The sequence below is a fragment of the Eptatretus burgeri genome, chromosome 5 (assembly GCF_056783735.1).
Source record: "Eptatretus burgeri isolate ZD-2024b chromosome 5, Ebu_testis_v1, whole genome shotgun sequence".
Lineage (NCBI taxonomy): Eukaryota > Metazoa > Chordata > Myxini > Myxiniformes > Myxinidae > Eptatretus > Eptatretus burgeri.
Window position 1 is genome coordinate 11,982,507 of NC_140965.1, and position 18,519 is coordinate 12,001,025.

An 18,519-nucleotide genomic window follows, 5' to 3' on the forward strand; every position below is an offset into this window, starting at 1 on the left:
ACTACATTTTGTATCCAATGATAGGCTGGATCTGAATCCGAAGCTGAACCAAAATCGAATCCCCTTGTTCTTGTCATCTACCAAACTCATCCACATAGTTTTATCATAACTTGTTTGTTAGAACTTTTTGAGATCCTATGTTATATATTGTTAAGTTGGAAGCTCATGCAGAACTTATCGAAAAACGTATGTTAATAGTAAACTGCACAAGTTTCGCGTTAAAACTTCACAGCTTACCGTCCCATGACTTGCTCACTATTTTTCTAAGTGACATTTTTTTCACTATTTTGCCACGTAAAATTTTTTTGAAAAAAAAGTCCTCTTCGTACGTAATAGTATCGGGATCCAAATATACAACATACCGACAAGTGTTGGCTGACCACATTAAGATGTGGTGTGCGATACCTTCACCTGGTGTTGGCTTAGCGGTTCGGGTGGCGGCTTGGGATCCAAGGGTCCTGAGTTCAATCCTCATTTTCCGCTAAATTAACACCAGGGGGGTTGACTCAGCCTGTCATCCTTCTGAGGTCGATGAAATGAGTACCAGTGTAGCAGCCAAAAGGCTGCACACGAAGGGAAGGGGTATCGATGGATTTATTGAATCTGGTATTGATGTAATTCAGGCATGATGGGCCGAATGGCCTCCTCATGCACCTTAATTCCTTGTAAATCCTTGTAAGTCTTATCTCAGGACTGAGTCCCTAGTCTGGAAGAACGCTGAAAATCACTTTGCATTGCATTCATGTGGGGGGGGGGGGGCAAAAAAACTTTTAAAAAAACCACAAATAAATCTGTAGTTTTTTTTTTTTACCATAAATAGAGAAATAGGAAATTAATTGTTACGTTTGAGGGGGGGGGTATGCATTCAAAGGGTAATTAGGATGTTTAATTAGGTATGCCATGCTGTTTGAGTTTACCAGGATCTCGATGTAATAAGTAGCAATTCAGTGGTGATAAGTTGTCTAGTAAATGTTCATTTCTTCAAGGGGGAAATGATAATTGTCACGTAATTAGATAGGGACACGGGATAGGGTAAGTGTGTCTGCGTAAACCCCTTTTAGTAGTCCCTGGAGGCTGGCAGTGACGTCACAGGACAGTGCTGCGGATGGCTCCGCCCCGTGATCACGATTGGCGGAAGGCGACGGCGGTGGGCCAATAAAACGGCTCGATTGGAAGTGACGAGGACGGGAGGATAAAAAGGTTCTGTTCGGGGTCGAAAAAGAAGAGGAAGAAGATCGGGACAAAAAAGACCGTTTTTTTTGGTGTGGAGGCTGTTGCGCGGGAAGCGTGCTTGTTGTTGCGCTGATTCGATCCTGTTTTTCATCGTGTCTTGGAGCCTTGCTGAGCCTCGTGCCTCACCTTGGTTGGCTCTGGGGTTCTGCTGACTCGGAGTACGGGGTCGAACGGCGGGCGGACCTGCCTCCCTCTCCTGCTCGCAATTTGGCGCCAGAACTGGTTCCCTGGCGGCTGTGAGCGGACTTGGGCCAAGACCAGGAGGTCGACAGCACCACGGTTTCTCCTGCCCCCCTGACTAGAGCAAGGCCAGCTTGTCCGACGCCAATCCAGGGACAGTTGTGTCCACACCACAGTCCAGCCTGACCACCAGAAATAGCTACATTGTGTGTGTGTGTGTGTGTGTGTGTGTGTGTGTGTGTGTGTGTGTGTGTGTGTGTGTGTGTGTGTGTGTGTGTGTGTGTGTGTGTGTGTGTGTGTACTTGGCGCCTTAGAGGGTTTGAGATTTGTATATTCATTGGAATTGTCTGTGTTTTCCCCACGCCCGATCCCACACCATCCCGTCGAATCGCCCCGGATCCCTTTTCTTGCCGAGTCTTGTTATTTCTGGTTAATAATAAAAACAAATAAACATCATCAACTCAGTGAAAAGTGACTCGTGCCACCTTCCTCGTCCCGTTTGCGGTAGAGCGATTAGAACCGCCATGTTTGGGTTATAAATAAATAAACCGCCTCCATCGTTTCGGCTCATTCTCCGTTGGCGGGACTGTTCAAGTCCCGTGGACGTCACAATATTAATAGGGGGAAATAATTCCAAATATCCATTTGAAGAAGGTTGCTTAGTTCATATATCATTTATTTGAATGGAAAGTGTACTCGGTGTTGTCAGAATTATGTAACTCGATGTTAGTTTGCGTGGAGTATGTTTGGATTTTATTCTTATTTTATTATAATCGAATCCTTATTCGTTTTTATTCCTTTCTCCCGTTATTCTTCTTGAACCATTTTATCCCTTTTGTTCTTTCTTTTATTCAACCTTAGATGTCGATTCATTTTTTGATATCGTTGTATTGTTTAGGTGAAATTCATTGTTGTATTTCAATCATTTAATTACAACATTAATATATTGTTTTACTCCAATTGAACTTCATCGCAATATTATTCATCATGATGCGTTTAATATATATTTATATATTTTTAAATGATTTTTTTTTTTGCTGTTGAATATTCTTTTTTTTCATGTAATTCACATGAAATTTGATATGCTGTCACACTACGTGGAAATGAATAAAACATTGTATTATTAGTAGAATCACCCGCTCCCTATAGGAGCGGCTGGGGAGGGGTTATGTTATTATCCTTATTCAAACATGTAATTCAAAATGCATACCAAGATTCACACTAAAATGGTGGCACCTAGCGATGTAAACTATCCGTTTTTTTTTTTTTAACGCATCTATTTCTCAAAGAACATTCCAAAATGGTCACTTTGTCCGAGAAGAGTTGGCAGAAGGTTCAGCTCTGGACTGTTGCGTTTGACTCTGGCTTCGTAATGTTGCCATCGCAGATGTTTTTCAAAGTTCGCGAAAAAAGCTAATGTAGATCGTGCTCAGAAAAACTTGAAAAGAGTTGAAAAGACCGTTTCCATGTCCTTTTTCTCAACACTGCATCATAATGATTCACTTATGACATGGGATCTTTAACTGACATTCTCCAACTAATGCCATAACTTGGGATACCCAGATTAACGTCCATCCGAGAGGGATGGCACACACAATGATGAATCGCCTTGCCCTGAAACACTAGGATGACAGTTTGTAGCTGGAGTTGGGAATCGAACCCAGGTTAAGCAGCTGAGAGGTGAGTGGGATATTAGATCAAGCATTATTTAAATTATCCAGGATACCGACACGCAATGGCTCACCATTTTCGAGAGATGCCACTCCGTGTCTACTAGATAAGGCGGGCACGCAAGATACCCCGCTTAACATTCATCCGAGGGATGGCACACTTTGTGAAACAAGTCTCTACCTTTGAAACGCCAACACGACTGTTTACAGTCGGGTCTGGAATGGAACTCAGACAAAACAGCTCAACGTCTTCCTCTGCACTTGTCCGAGTGCGGCATGCTCGTCCGAGTCCATCTAAGTGCACAATGCAGGGATCCCAGATTTTAAATTTGTGCGATATTGATTCGTCCGCATCTCCTGGATTTATCCTGCATGTTTGCCATGTAAAGTTAAAAGGTGCTCTAGGAACCATAAACACTCAGCTCAAAGCAGAATAAAAAGAGGACATTTGGAGATGTTTTTGTGTGCAATAAATGACGTCACGTTTGCTTTCCCAGGAATCAACGCTCTGCTAAACCCAGAGGAGAATGCAGGCTGCCCAGCTGCACCAATTTACGACATTTTAAAAAACTCCATGAAAGTAAGAAACCAAGACATCCCAATCATCTGGTGCAAACTTTGGGGTGATGGTCCTGTGCTCAGCTTTTGTGACTTTGCACCCAAAATGAAGAGACTTTTTTGAACAATCTTATTATATTTTGTGCACTTGTTAGCCTGTCCTCCACGGAGCAGATGCGGGGTTTTGCAATCATTGTGTGTGTGTGTGTGTGTGTCCGTCTGGGTCGTAACTTTATTTTTTACAATTTGAACATTTGTAATAAAATTTTCAACAAAGCTTGATTATGAGACTATGGAGAAAACTTCATAATTTGGGTCAAAATCACATAACTGTCAATGTTCATCGAATTGAGCAAAAAATTTTAAGAATTTGTATATTGGGGCACTGAAATGGTCCACCAATGAAAAGATAAAAGCCAATTGCTTTCATAGATCAAACGGTCAAAGGTCAAGGCTGCATAAAATCATCAATTTCCATCCGATAGACTTGAAATTTGAGCAGGGTTTGCTTTTTGGGTCAATGAAGGATATTGCTTTCGAGTTCAAAAAGTTAAGGTCACCTCAAATCGTCAATTTTTAGGTTATCAGGAATTGGAATGCCAGATAAGGTGTATTGTCATCGTGAGTTCTAATCAGTCATCTTCAAACTATAACCCAGCTTGTGTTTCACATGCAAAGCGAGGCATACCTGGTTGTGCACCGTTTCTTGGAAGGACTAGACGTTAAACCAGAGAACCCGTCTGTCACCACTCATCCTCGCTGGACGTTAAAGATCTTTTGTTAAGGGTCAACAAGCTATCGTCGTCACCCTTAACAAATTACAAATTCCTCCCAAAATCACCTTCAGTCGACGGTCAGGCCTAGCCAACCGCTTCGTGAAAGACTTGGACCACAAACAATCCCTGGCCGACCCCACAAAGAAGTGGGAATATTCGCGGCCATCAAAACAATTGCAGTTGGTGTAGTCATAGTGATATAGTAATCAACACAGCACCCATGATTAATGGCTGTCCTTCCAAGCAATGTGCCGAGATCAAAGTTAACGGATAATGAATTTAGAAGCCAATTGTTGCTTTGTATTTTTGATGAAATAAAATGACATTTTTGATTCAGATTTGGAATGAAACCCTGTGTGACGTCTTCTTCGTTTTATGGTCAAAATCATTCCCACTTTTGTGGGGTTGGGCGGGAGAACATTTTGGCCGGCCAGGGCATCTTTCACGAACCGGCTGGCCAGGCCTGATGTTCAATGAAGTGGTCAGGGAAGGAACTTGTAATTTGTCCAGGGTGCTGGCGATAGCTCGTGTACTCTTCGCGAAGGACACCATTTGGTCTTTAGCGTCCACCAACGAATGCCGGCAGACGGGACGTCCAGTTCAATGTCCATCCGAGGAACAGCACCCGCATTGATGAATCACCCTGCCTGTGAAACAGTGTATAGCTGTGTCGGGATTCGAACCAAGGCTAGATAGTAGATATAGCTTAGAGGTGACTGTGCATCCCTCGAGGTCTAGGCCATCCTACCTGTTCATAACCCTCTCACACATCCCCCAAAAGCCAAAATAGATCAACACACAGGACCTCGTTTGCCAGGTGGCTTTAAAAAGTATTAGCCCATGGCCCACACACAAGAAGCAAAAAGCGGGGTGAAGCAATTGGTGCGCTTCTGTTGAAGCCTTTCATGATGACAAAACCACCAAATGCCATGTTGTGGGTGTATCGTGTCGACAAGCCCCAAAAGCACTTATTTGCCATTTATTACAGAAACTAGAAAATACAACCCGTCTCTTCACTAGTGGAGATATTTAAGGGGGGGAGAGGAGGGAGAGAGAGGAAGAGATGAGACAGGGAGGGGAAAGAGAGGAGGGAGGGGGAGGTGGCAAGAGCGATGTCTCAGCAAACTGTTGCAATACACTGCGGGAGGGAGGATGCGAGGAGGGGTTGAGAGAGAGAGAGAGAGAGAGAGAGAGAGAGAGAGAGACAGAGACAGAGACAGAGACAGAGACAGAGACAGAGACAGAGAGAGAGAGAGAGAGAGAGAGAGAGAGAGAGAGAGAGAGAGAGAGAGTAGAAAGGTGAGGGGTGGAGGTGGGGTTAGTAAAGAGGATGATATGTTATGCTTAATGACCAAACACACACATGCACACACAAAACACTCATGTCAGAACAGCGATACACACAACGACACAACAGAGTTTGTACTGTAATCCACCGGCACATCTGCAAAAACTTCGATATCCCAGTTCCAGAGAATTTATGGGAACATGAACCAAAAGCAATCACTGAAAACATGGAAGTGCTGCTCACATACGACCTCATGATCCCATCGAGTGTGAACATCAAAAAGAAAGCCTTGCGACCACATATCATACTTAGGTACAAAAAAAAGAGAAGGCATTGCTGATTGAGGTGTTAATAGCAGTGATTTTGGAAGAAACAATGCAGAAATCAAGACAATTACCAAATATCAAGATCTCAAGAATGAAGTGAAAATACCTGAAGAATACCAAAGTTGTTCCAGTGATAGTTGGAGCTATGGGAATGATGACAAAAAAACCTCACAGAGATATTAAAAACCATCCCTGGGAATATTATTACAAACAAACTACAGTTGGAAGCTGTCCGTCGATCAGTAACGATCCAGAAGAGAGCCCTCGGCACAAAACTTTGAGAACAGAAAACTTCACAGCTTGGTCCATGAATCGTGACCCCTTACTGAAATGAAGATGGATACATAGAGCCCACCCTGGGGGGACTCCATTCCACATTCTGAAACCCAGATATGTAGATAAAAACCAACGACAAACACATCGAGGTGGATATTTTGAGACCAATTAGGTCTGTTTCATCTCCTAATGAAACCTACCCACACACTCCAGGCAAAATAAGGTTTGATTGGGAACAAATTGCAACAGAATTTTTTTTAGCACAATGCATTTCTATGAGGTCCCCACAAGACCATACGAAAAGTCCTAAGAAATCCCTGTTGCGGAAATACGTCTAATTTGCATAAATCCAATATGGCGGCCAATTATCAATATTGTGCCATATCTTTGCTCACAAATGACATATTTGGGTGATTTCAACTTCTAGAATGGGTATTTTGTATACAAGGATGCATTTAGAATACTTATAAACTTCCCTGGAACAAAATCTCATTTGTATAAATACAATATGGCCGCCAAATATCAATATTTTGCCACATCTTTGCTCTTGGATGATATATTTGAGCCATTTCAACTTCTCGTATATATCTTTTGCACACAAGAATGCATTGAGAGTATTTAACAATTTTCTTGGATGTATTTTGATACACATCTCATTTGCATAAATCCAATATGGCTGCCAAATATCTATATTTTGCCATATATTTACTCTCAGACAACGGGGTTGAGCGGTTTATATTTCTAGAATATTTGAGGGGATCAAAGGCTAAATTTGAGAGAGTAATATTTTGATTGGATGGGTTTAAATAAAATGATGGATGAATTTAATAAAATCCAATATGGCCACCAAACACCGATATTTTGTGATCAAATTTATGACACACTTCTTTGGCTGGTGTTTCATTGCAGGCATATTAATACCCCACTGAAGATGTCCATCAAGGTCATCATTATAGTCATCGGTGAAATCTGGTAGCTGTGATTTGGCACAACTTGTCCCACGGCATTCTCCACAAACAGCACTGCAATGCAGACTATACTTTCTGCATGTTCACCTCTTTGTATTAGTCTGTTTTACAGTTACAGCAGATGACATCCAGTAGTTTTGATGGGGCTGCAAGCTGGTCAGTTTGTATTGGCAAACATTGTCCATCCACCATGTGCCATCCCCACTCTTCCGGCTTCATATTGATGCTTCTTTCTTTCCACTCCATCATCTGATAATATACACTGAGGCTGTGATACTTTGCAGCTGCTGAGGTTGGGGGTAGAGTTTGAATAGTTTCACCAAAGTGTTGCTGTATTTTTGCCTTCATATATTTAGCAGTATATGGCTCATGCTCTGTGTCTTTAAGATATTCAGTCATTTTCAGAACAAGTTCCTTTATTGATGTTTGCTCATCTTCATTTTCTTCCAAAAGCTGTGCCACTTTCAGGAAGGCTTCTGTCCTCTCATTTGTTGCAGGTCTTCTAACTTTGAACCTTTTTGCTCTGTCCCCAGTATCCACAGGGAGCTTACTGGGAATATTCTTCCCTGTCCTAAAATTACTACTGCACTGCTGATGGTATATTGCATCTGCTGCATGTAGATCATTCAGTGATGCCAATCTACCTGACACCACTTCAGACCACTCGTCATTCCTGGAATGGCAAATCTGAAGCACGGTGTCCTGAAAGTCTGTTGTTCTGACTGGAAATACATCAGCCTCTCTCCGTTTCTTATCATATTTCGCAGGTTGTCCACAGAACATGCAGTGATCTTGAAAACTGAATGTTTTTTTTCACTGAACGCAGATCACATCGTGTCTCAATTGGTTGTTGATGAGAGGCTGTGTCACGAGCAATGTTCTCGGCTTTACAGTCCCTGCGACGACATTCCACATGTACCTTTTCTCCTGGAACTGTTCTCAAGTCACTCCCACGATTCACCCCATCACTGCCTTTTGTTTGCAGAACATCAGTCGGTCTTGTGTCAGATGTTGTTTCTTTACAAATGCAACACCTCTCCATTACTGTTGATACATAACACGGCATTCATCTTTGGTTTATCTGAAAGAAAGATGATATATTTACACAGAGAACTAGTGGAATATTAAATTAGTCAAAATTGCAAATATAGATTTTTATTGTTATTATTATTCATTTCCAGCAAAGCAGTACATACAAGTTAAAGATTAGCCGAGCTCAAACTATAGTTTAAAGTAGTTTACTTTTGTACAATATGACCTTTATTTATACGAGAGCAAACATAATAACATTAAACAAAAATTAGCAATGAATGTCAACATATTTGATTCTATTTAAACACCCATTCGAGATCTCCTTAAAACATTTTATAAATGTACAAATTGAAATAAATAACAAGTATACCGACTTAATATATTAAACATGTTAAAACCACCCATTAGGAGCCCCTTGGTAAGCTGGTTAGTTTAGCATCTCATATGTATAACTTATTTCTGTAAGAAAATGGGTAATTTGTCAATTTGATGTAACCGATGTAATTAATTGAAGGAATGTAAGAACAATATTCAAGTTTTTAACAGGTTACTCACCTTAATTTGCCTTTCTTGTGTAGAACATGATGATATCATCCATGTTGGAACTTCCATTGAAACAGCCAAAAGGGGATTTCCCATGGGGATTCCCCAAGGATTCCCCCGGATTGCACCATTAAGTGAGGGGCACCTCAGGGGGATTGTAAAATAGCAACATATATCAGGATGTACAGCAAGTCCTCGCTTTTCGCAAGGGTTGCGTTCCTGGAAAACCTTATGATAAGCGAAACTGTGTTAAACAAAACATATTTTCCCATAGAAACCAATGTGTTAAAGGGGGGATGTGTTTTTGGCTCGGAATTTTTTGGACATAAACACAAATAAACAAAACACACTCCTCGAGTCGTGGAGACTTACCCCGAGGCTGGAGGAACGGAGTTGATTGCGGTGGACAAGTCACACTGGCGGAGTGGCAGAATCGTCCCCCTCTTCACTTGACACTGTGTTGTCACTTTCTTCACCAGCAGGAACGGTCTCTTGGCAGCTGGTTGAAGGAGCATCCTGGATGGTGGATGAAGTTGGTGCTGCATCTTTTGGCTTGAAAAATGCATGGAGAGTGGGCTGGATGGCTTTCTTTTTCTTTGCTGCATAACGTTCCTTGGAGCAACAAAGGGCATCATTAACAACACGGCTAAAATCAGTGCTCCTTTCAAGATTTGGATCTTGCTCGATAACAAATTCTGTGGCACTTTCAAACGAGCTGAGGATTTGGCTGAGGTTTTTCATGGTGAGATGCTCGGATGAAGGTGTCACAGCATCTTCTTCTTCCTCAAGAGCCCACTGCTGTTCCAACTCCATAAGATCTTCATTGCTTAAGGGTTCTGCATGAGACTCCAGTAAGTCATCCACGTCCTCTTCGTCAACCTCTTCAAACCAACCTCCTGCGCCAGGTCTACAATTTGACTTGTAATCAACGGAACATTAGCAAACCCCGTGAAATTGTGGACACACTCAGGCCACACTTTCTTTCACACAGCGTTCATTGTGGAGGCACTCGCCTCCGCCCATGAATCCTCAATGTTTTCCAAAGCCATTTTTATGTTGTATGTTCGCCAAAACTCCTTGATTGATAGCTTGTCCTTATCAGTTTTTTTTGATAAGCTGCAGCATGGTATGCTTAACATAATGGGCTTTAAAAGCAGCAATAACTCCCTGATCCATCGGCTGTAAAAGTGAGGTAGTATGTGGTGGTAAAAATACTACCTGCACATTTTCACACCAGTCTTCCATTTGCTGAGGATGGGCAGGAGCATTGTCTACAAGCAGCAAAGATTTGTTGTCAATGTTGTTCTCCTTGGAGTACTTCTCAACATGATTGGAGAAGTAATTGATCACGTAATCGTGGGTCAATGCCCTCACAAACGACGCCCTTTTTCTTGTATCACAGCAAGAGATAAAGGCATGCGACGTTTAGTTTGATCTTCTATCCACACACATAATAAACGCTCCATGTTGTGCATGGCACCATCTCTCATTCTCGTTAGTGTCGTTGCACTCGAACTGGTCGCAATCTGTGATATTTTCTTTATCTTTGCCGAACTTTGAACGATCGAATGTACAGTCGATGGAGCGATTGCTGCGCGCGGCCGATTTCCGTTGTCCCTTCACCTCGTTCATGTCTTTTAATTATATCCAATTTCACCTTCAATGTGACAGCGTTTCGTTGTCGCTTGAAACGAGGTGTGCTCGGCAAAAGACTTGCGGGTAGCTTGGGATTCATACTGGAAGGTATGCAGGCGAGCGTGAAGAGAACACGTACAGTACAGCATACAGTACATGCGCAGTAAAGTGAAAGTGTGTTTATGCGCATCCTGTGTGATTGTTGTTTTTTTGCAGGCAGTTTGAAACTTTTTTTTTGCGTTTTTCCTTGCAATGACATTACGATAGGCATAAAATGTTTGCGATAATTGAAAAATTGGTCATTAAAACTAAATTACGAAAAATCGAAACTACGATATGCGAACTTCCGGTTAGCGAGGACTTACTGTATGCAGAAACAATAACATAATTAACCTCAAATTTGAGCAGAGTCCACCAAATATTAGTTTTGGGTCAAGCCATTTTTATTGCGGATATCATGGATTGGAAGCAAATTATATTTGGTGGTCAGTTGGAATTATGGAAATGAGCTTTTTATCTGGTTAAATACTGTAGTGTCCATGATGTATCCAATGAAATTTTTAAGTATTACAAATGCATCCTTGGATCCAAAGATCTCATTATAGAAATTTAAATCACTAAAATACATCACCTGAGAGCAAAGATTTGGCAAGGTATTGATAATTGGCGGCCATATTGGATTTATGCAAATGATATATCGTTCCAGGGAAGTTTAAAAGTATTCTAAATGCATCCTTATATACAAAATACCCATTCTAGAAGTTCAGGTCAGGTCAGGTATGGGAGCATGTGCCAGAACAGTGCGTCGCTGCGTCCACTTTCCGCCGGTACTCCAGGGGCCTCCGTCTGGCCATCCCCCAGGCAGATGCCTGGCCCATCCCCATCTCCTCAAGATGATGGTCAACCTGCTGCAACCACGAGGCACGTGGTCAGCCCACTGGCCTCCTCCACTCATGAGACTCCCTCGCTGAGAGAATCTGGTGAGCAGGATCAGCGTCAGGAAAACGAGCCACATGTCCATCCAGCCGCAACCGACGCTCACGGACTATGCAGGTAACAAATCTCATCCGAGTCTCTCTCAGCAACCGCTCGTTGGACACAAAATCCGACCAGCGATAGCCAAGGATTCTCCGAAGAGACCTGGTACCAAAGGAATTAAGTTTCCGTCTCAGATCCTTGGTCAGAGTCCAAGTCTCGCATCCATAGAACAAGACTGGAAGTACCAAGGACCTGAAGACTCGGACTTTCGTCCTCCCGCACAGGTACCGGCAGCGCCACACCCCATGATCCATTGACTCCATGACTCCCCAGGCCCGACCCAGACATCTATTGACCTCTTACTTACAGCCATCAGAGACAAGAATATCACTGCCAAGGTAAGTGAATGTCTCCACGACCTCAACATCCTCACCACAAACAGACACAGACAGGACAGCAGCATCAAAGATGTCACCGAAAGCCTGGATCTTAGTTTTGACCCAAGAAACCCGTAATCCCAACGGCTCCGACTCCTCATTCAGCACCTCGAGGGCCCCCAAAAGGATATCCAGTCTCTGCAAAGATGGCTGCATCATCTGCAAAATCAAGGTCAGAGATCTTGACATTCCCAAATGATACACCACAGCTTGATCTCTGCAACATCCTCCCCATAATCCAGTCCACAACCCTGAAGAACTCCAATCACAACTACAAATAAGTCGGAGATGCTATCACCACATCTTGCAGCACTCTCAGTACCCGAAGACTTCAGACATCAGATTGATCAGTTTTGGTGGCACCCCACGAAGAGCAATAATCCTCCAGAGAGCATTCCAATTCACTGAATCGGATTCACTGAATTCACCGAGATCAACATAGGCTGCATGCAGCCCCTGCAGAAACCCTCGTCTGCATTCGGTGAGGACCCGATGGGCAAGGACACGGTCAATCGTTGACCTCTTTGGTGTAAAGCCTGACTGCTCTGGGTGCTGGTGCTCAAGCATATGGTGGCGAACGCTATCAAGAAATATCCAAGCAAAGACCTTGTCTGGCACTGAGAGCAGCGTCACCCCTCGGTAGTTGTTGCAGTCTTGGTGATCACCCTTCCCTTTCCAGAGAGGGACAACAAGGTCCCTCTTCCAGTCCGTTGGGATGATGCCTGTGTTCCAGGCAGAGCACAGAACTGCATGCAACGACATGAGTACAACATTTCCACCAGCCTTGAGATGTTCAGCATGGATGCCACAGATACCTGAAGCTTTACCCCCATTTTAACCAGTTCAACGCAGCCTGTGTTTCCACAAACAATTGTGAACCACAGTCAATTGGAGGGTCAGCAATAGGGATAGTAACACCTCTGACATCAACCTCAACAGCTGGTCGATCAGCCTGGTACAGCCGCTCAAAGTAACCGGCCCAGCGGGCCTTCACTTCGGACTTCTCTGTCAAGAGCCCACGACCCTCCGCTCTAATTGCAGTACACAGAGGGACGAGCTTGGAGGAACGCAATGCGTGAATTCCCCTTTAAGCAGGATGACAATCACCCCCTCACAGATTCCTTGCACGTAGGCCTCCTTTTCCACCCTCAGAACCACCTCGACACACACTTCCACAATCTAACCTGGGAAGGTTACCCCGTAGTTTTCCTCCGATCATCAGAGTGGGGTTGGGTCCCGAAGGCTTTGCCCAAATCCCGTCATCCGGTGAGCTGTCCTGCGAAGAGAAGCTGCACAGGAGGTACCCCCACAGAGTGGGTTTTCAATTTTCTTTGCGTTTTTCTCGTGTTTTGTGTAGTGAAGGGTTTCACTGTGGCCGGAGTGAAAATCCTGCCACCATCCTCCTAAAGAAAAAAAAAAAGTAAACCAACTGCAGGACGATGTCACAGACATAGTTCGACACTCGATATGGATGGCCATTGACTCACATGGAGCTCCTCTGCCCTTTGACAGGTTTGCTTTTAATCCTGCTGGGTGTCCATATCATATACCCTCACCAGGAAACTTGGTGGGGGAGACGGTTTTGTCGCTGACAACCCGACCATGAACCAGGTTAGTACAGGTTTACATGGTACCTGTAAGCAAGTCAAGGATCCAATGTGGCCTGACCTGACAATAGTTTTATTGAACCAATTTCAGGTCAATTGGATGAAAATTGACAATTTTAGAAATTCAGCCTATGTTGACCTTTTGGGACCCTGTTGACCTCAAAAGACATTGGTGGTTGAAGCCAATGACCAAATGTGCAAATCCTCTTCAAATTTCAAGTCAATCAGATGAAAATTGAGGATTTTAGAAATCTGATATGGTTGTTGACCTTATGACCTCAAACAATAGGCTTCTTTCTTATGGCGAACTCTACCATTTTGGTGAAGCTTCGTGAAGATCGGTTTAAAATTGTGACCTGTAGGCAATTGACATATTGACAAACAGAATAATGCCCGCAACCAACCAATACAATTGCAAAATCTTCGATTTTCATGAATAACAAATAAAATGCCACTTCTGTTCACGACCCTCATCAGATCGTGTTGCATTTGGTCCGTTTCTTCGTCTGTCTGCACAATGTGCCAACGAAGGTCACAAACAGCACCTGGTGGTAGCCAGTATAACGTTTTTTTTTCAACCGAGTACGTGTCTATAAAAGTACGTACAATTAAAATGAGAGCATCTCCATAAATGATGTAGTATTACGAATGTGAGTACGTGCATCTATAAAGTATGTACGTCTAGAAAGTATGGAACATGACTACAATAACATGCATTTTATAGACATCATGAGAATCTACACAATAAGACCGAAACAGTCTTGTCCGCTGCATGAACAAAACTTTATATATCGTCAATACTACACTAAGTAAGTCCTGGTGAGTGAGGATCTGCAATCTCCGATTGCTCTTTGTAATTTTCCTTGAATTGATTGAGAGGCCACAAGGTTTTGCCTTTGTGGGTCCCTGATTGTCTGTATAATGTATGTGACGTCACATATAAAACTGGTACTATGCTGCGTCTATGAACGTGGTCGACTGTGTGTGCACGGGAAGACACCTTTACCTAAACCAACATTTGAAGTACCCACGAGTAGATATTGTGTAAAGTTTAGCGTTGGATGGAACTACTGATGAGAATTTCATTGTGGTGATGATTCAGTAGAAGGGGAAATCTAACTACCTAAAAAAAAAAATGGCAGTGCCCAATCCAAAGCAACCATGAGTTACCTGCACGTCACGTGCCTCAGAGCACAAATCAACGAGTTCTAACAGGTAAATGTTAATGTTGCAAATTGACAAACAGCCTGTCCATTACTCGGTCCCAGGAAAATAAAACTGAGAGATGGACAATTACAAGTTGGAATCCTCCGTTGAAGATGTCGCGTAACGACCTTTGCCCTATCTAGCTTTGGTTTGATTCTCAACCTGAACATGAACTGCCTGGTGCTTTGTCAGCTGGGCGTTCGTTCAGTGTTGTACTATAAAGTGTCATCCCTCCGCGGAACGCTAAGCCTTATGTTAAATATCCCAAGGTGTTTTTCGCTAAGAGAAAACAAGTTATCACCGGCATCCTGAATAAATTGCTTGCCAAATCAGCACAAGTCAAATGTCAGGCCTGGCCACATGGTTCGTGAAAGACTTGGAACAAAAACTTTCTGACCACATCGGGTAGGAGTAGTAGTAGGAGTAGTAGTAGGAGTAGTAGTGAGCCTGGTGTTGGCTTAGTGGTTAGGGTGGCTGACTTGGGATCCTAGGGTCCTGAATTCATACCAGGTGGGGTTGACTCAGCCTGTCATCCTTCAGAGGTCGGCGAAATGAGTACCAGTGTACTGGTAATAGGGACACTGCATCCCTAACGAATGATGCAACCAGCAGCCACAAGGCCGCACTCGAAAGAGAGTAGTAGTAGTAGTAGTAGTAGTAGTAGTAGTAGTAGTAGTAGTAGTAGTAGTCGTCTGCACCAAAGAATGTGATGCCAAACCCACAACACAACAATCAATTGCAGAGGAAGCTTTAGAAAAAAAAAACAACTTTATTTCGCAATACATTACTGTTGTAACATTAAGCTGAAAAAGAATGGGAGGACTTTATGAGCAAGGACAGCACAAAGTGTCTGCTTTGTCTGCACAAGGAGCCTCTACGAACAAACGATTTAAAATGTAGACATATATGAACCCTAAAGAAAACCCAGATCACTCGCACTGATCAGCCAGTCCCACAATGCAAGCATAAAGTGGAAAACATTTCAACATGGTAACGAGCAACGCTTCAAATGATTGGTGATACATGTGAAAAATACACTATGTACACTGCCGCATGCATACAGAACAAAAAAAAACCACTTGGTACATCTTCCATGAAAGTCACACTGAGGTCCCCCCACCCCCCTCTCTCCCCGCACCCCCCCCCTCGACAACCAAATCAGGATATATGTAATAAACTTAACAAAAAAATTCTATGATTGATAAATGAAGAAAAACCCATCCAATGGAAATGTCGAACGATTAAACGATTATGGAAGTTTCACAATGCCGCCGGATAATGATCATAAAGCAACAAAGCTTGCCAGCAATAAAAACTGTGCATTTAAGTTGATCACAAGTGACATGGCCTTTGTTGGACCAGCTGTGAAAATGTTCAGTGACGTCACTGCACCTGTCGCGCACGTCCACACCTTCTGACAGTGAATGTCATAATCCTCCATGACTTGAGCGTGACCAAGCGCACCGTCGTTCACAATGGGCCATGTGAGGCGTTTGAAAAGTTTTTGAAACTTTTTAATTCGTATTTACTTTTCCCGTCGGAAAGTAAAGGCTAAAAGGCACGTTTTGAGACGCCTGCATTTCTGGGTTGGACTTCCCTCAGGAGCACAGTTCAGAGAGGAACGAGGCACGGTTTACTTTTCGTACACGACTGGAAGGCACAGCAGAGGGCGCTGGCTGGACGTTCACACATGACGTCCCATAAATATCAAGCGTACCCGTCGTAGTCATAATTTGTGTCAAACCTTTACGATGCAGATCCAAAAGAAAAATGTCACACGTGTTCTTACATTTCCTAAAATTCGTCAAACGTATCAATATGTTCAGGTAACAAAGTGCCGCGTGTTGAAGAAACAAGGCTGCAGCAAACCAGGGACCAAAACCCCTCAAAGCTCTTCCATAAGCCTCGACTTCGCAAGCTCAGTCATAAGGCGTTCAAAACCCAAAGAACATCGGCTGTCCTTGGAGCAATCGTGTGGGTCAGAAAGATGGCTTGGGAGGACAATCGAGTCAAAACAACATGGACGGTCCTGGCTGGACGCAAATGTTGGAAGAGTGCATTCTGCGTTTCAATCATGGACACTTTGCAAGAGCGGCGTTACAGTCAGTCCTTTGGACACAGTTGTGCTTTTTGAGCACAACAGGTGTTGGGAATGATTGCGGAGATCCTACGACAAAGGGCACTTGGATAAATGTCGTTCCCGGCATGCGAGACACTTTTGGTGAAAATCACGTGGACCGTTCCTAAAACAGAGTGAGGGTTAGTTAGCATGAGGACGCAAGGTGTATACAAGGCCTGTAGGTGTACGCCTAACGAAATAAGGTTTGGCAGTGAAAAGCCTGATTAGTTAAGGGGACGGTGACTGTACATGAACAGGACACTACCATAAAAAGAAAATAAACATCCATACAGCTGGATAGTTATAAGGCACAAATAAGATCTTGACTCGAGATAAACCAAGCGGCTGTCATGGACGTCACGCAGAGGCAATTGCGATATGTTGTTAGGGCACAAAAAAAAAAAAGAAAGAATAAAAAACACATTCTACTTTGTGCTCAGTAATAAATTGCCACCTCCAGAGTAATGGGAATTTTCTACTTTGCGATTGCACAAGAATACAAGAGTCCGGCTCATGAATCCAGCTCAGCTAGCATGCTTGGCGCACAAAATCACGATAGGATCGTGTCCGGATGCAAGAGCGCCACAAATAGGGAATGCTAGTTGGGGAAGGCAGACACCGTTGTTGGGACTGCCACGAGGAGCTTGACGCAAAGAGAGGCCAAACGACCATTTGGGATAAACGGGGGAAAAATATGTCCTTGACGTCACAAGTCTAGGAGGCCGGCACGAATGCGAGCGCATCCCGAGACCACATCCCAAGGAAACGGATCGGAATAAGGAAATGAGCAAACTCTCACTTTGGACGAAGCGGATCGAATGATACGTATTAAATAACTCAAATGACTGAAACCAGCTCAGCAACAAAGGTGGTGGTGACCAGCACTCACGTCGTCATGACTGGAGTCGAATATAAAAAAAGAAAAAAAGAAAAACAAAGGCAACAGACATTCGTTTGCCAGAAGAATGTGAAAGAAAAAAGGAATAAGTTCAAAACAGGGAGGCCATAAATCGAACCTCAGTGGGCTCAATGTTTGAACGTCGACGTTGGCTCACAGAGTTGCCTTATGTTCGAGGAGAGCGGTTGTGCGGTGCCGAGGCGGAGGAGATGCACAGAGCGTCGGTCAGGTCAGAAAGAGGTGCAAGCTCCGCGGGCGGTAGGAGGGAGAACTGGAGTGCGAATGTGATGAAGTGGACGTAGAGGCTGTTGAGATGCGAGTGGAGATCGAGTGCCACAGTCTCGCGGAAATGCGAGTGGTACAGGTGCGCGAGCACGTGGAAGCACAGCCGGAAGATACGCTGGATGTAGGTGGCAAATGCTGGAGGAAACTCATGGCCTGGACAAAAGGAAATGGTACAAAATTCATCATTATTGTGCTGCAAACTACAATGCAAACTTCAAGGACGATAACTGGCTTACTTTTCAACGGGATGGTGGAGCGGGGTAGCAAGCCTAAATTTAAGCGGTCTCGTCTCGGCCGACTGGCCCGACTATAATCTGTCAGATTGCTGCATCTCAGGTGGGGCATTGTATTGCAAAGTGTGCTGTCCCTTGGGTGGATGATGAGCTGGGTGTCCTATCTGCTAGCGATAGTTGGTGCATGTTCAAAAAGATCCCACGGTAGGCACCTTTCCCGAAGGTAAATCGTCACTGGAACACTGAACAAATTACAAATTCATGCGAAAGT

At 43.6% G+C, this 18,519-nt stretch overlaps 1 protein-coding gene and 1 long non-coding RNA gene across 6 annotated transcripts in view; one reads left to right on the forward strand and one right to left on the reverse strand.

Moving 5' to 3' along the window:
- The window catches only part of LOC147025853 (uncharacterized), a 31,044-nt gene extending 26,350 nt beyond the window's left edge, over positions 1-4,694 (forward strand). For all 3 annotated transcript variants that reach the window (XR_015058028.1, XR_015058027.1, XR_015058026.1), the window contains exon 3: positions 3,581-4,694. This is a non-coding gene — a long non-coding RNA (uncharacterized LOC147025853). The remainder of the gene's footprint in view (positions 1-3,580) is intronic.
- A 10,768-nt stretch (positions 4,695-15,462) lies between these two features.
- MOB2 (MOB kinase activator 2) overlaps positions 15,463-18,519 on the reverse strand; it is a 75,102-nt gene continuing 72,045 nt past the window's right edge. For all 3 annotated transcript variants that reach the window (XM_085880766.1, XM_085880763.1, XM_085880764.1), the window contains exon 5: positions 15,463-18,168. In XM_085880766.1, coding sequence (XP_085736892.1) covers positions 17,897-18,168 — 272 coding nt within the window. In that variant the 3' untranslated portion in view covers positions 15,463-17,896. The remainder of the gene's footprint in view (positions 18,169-18,519) is intronic.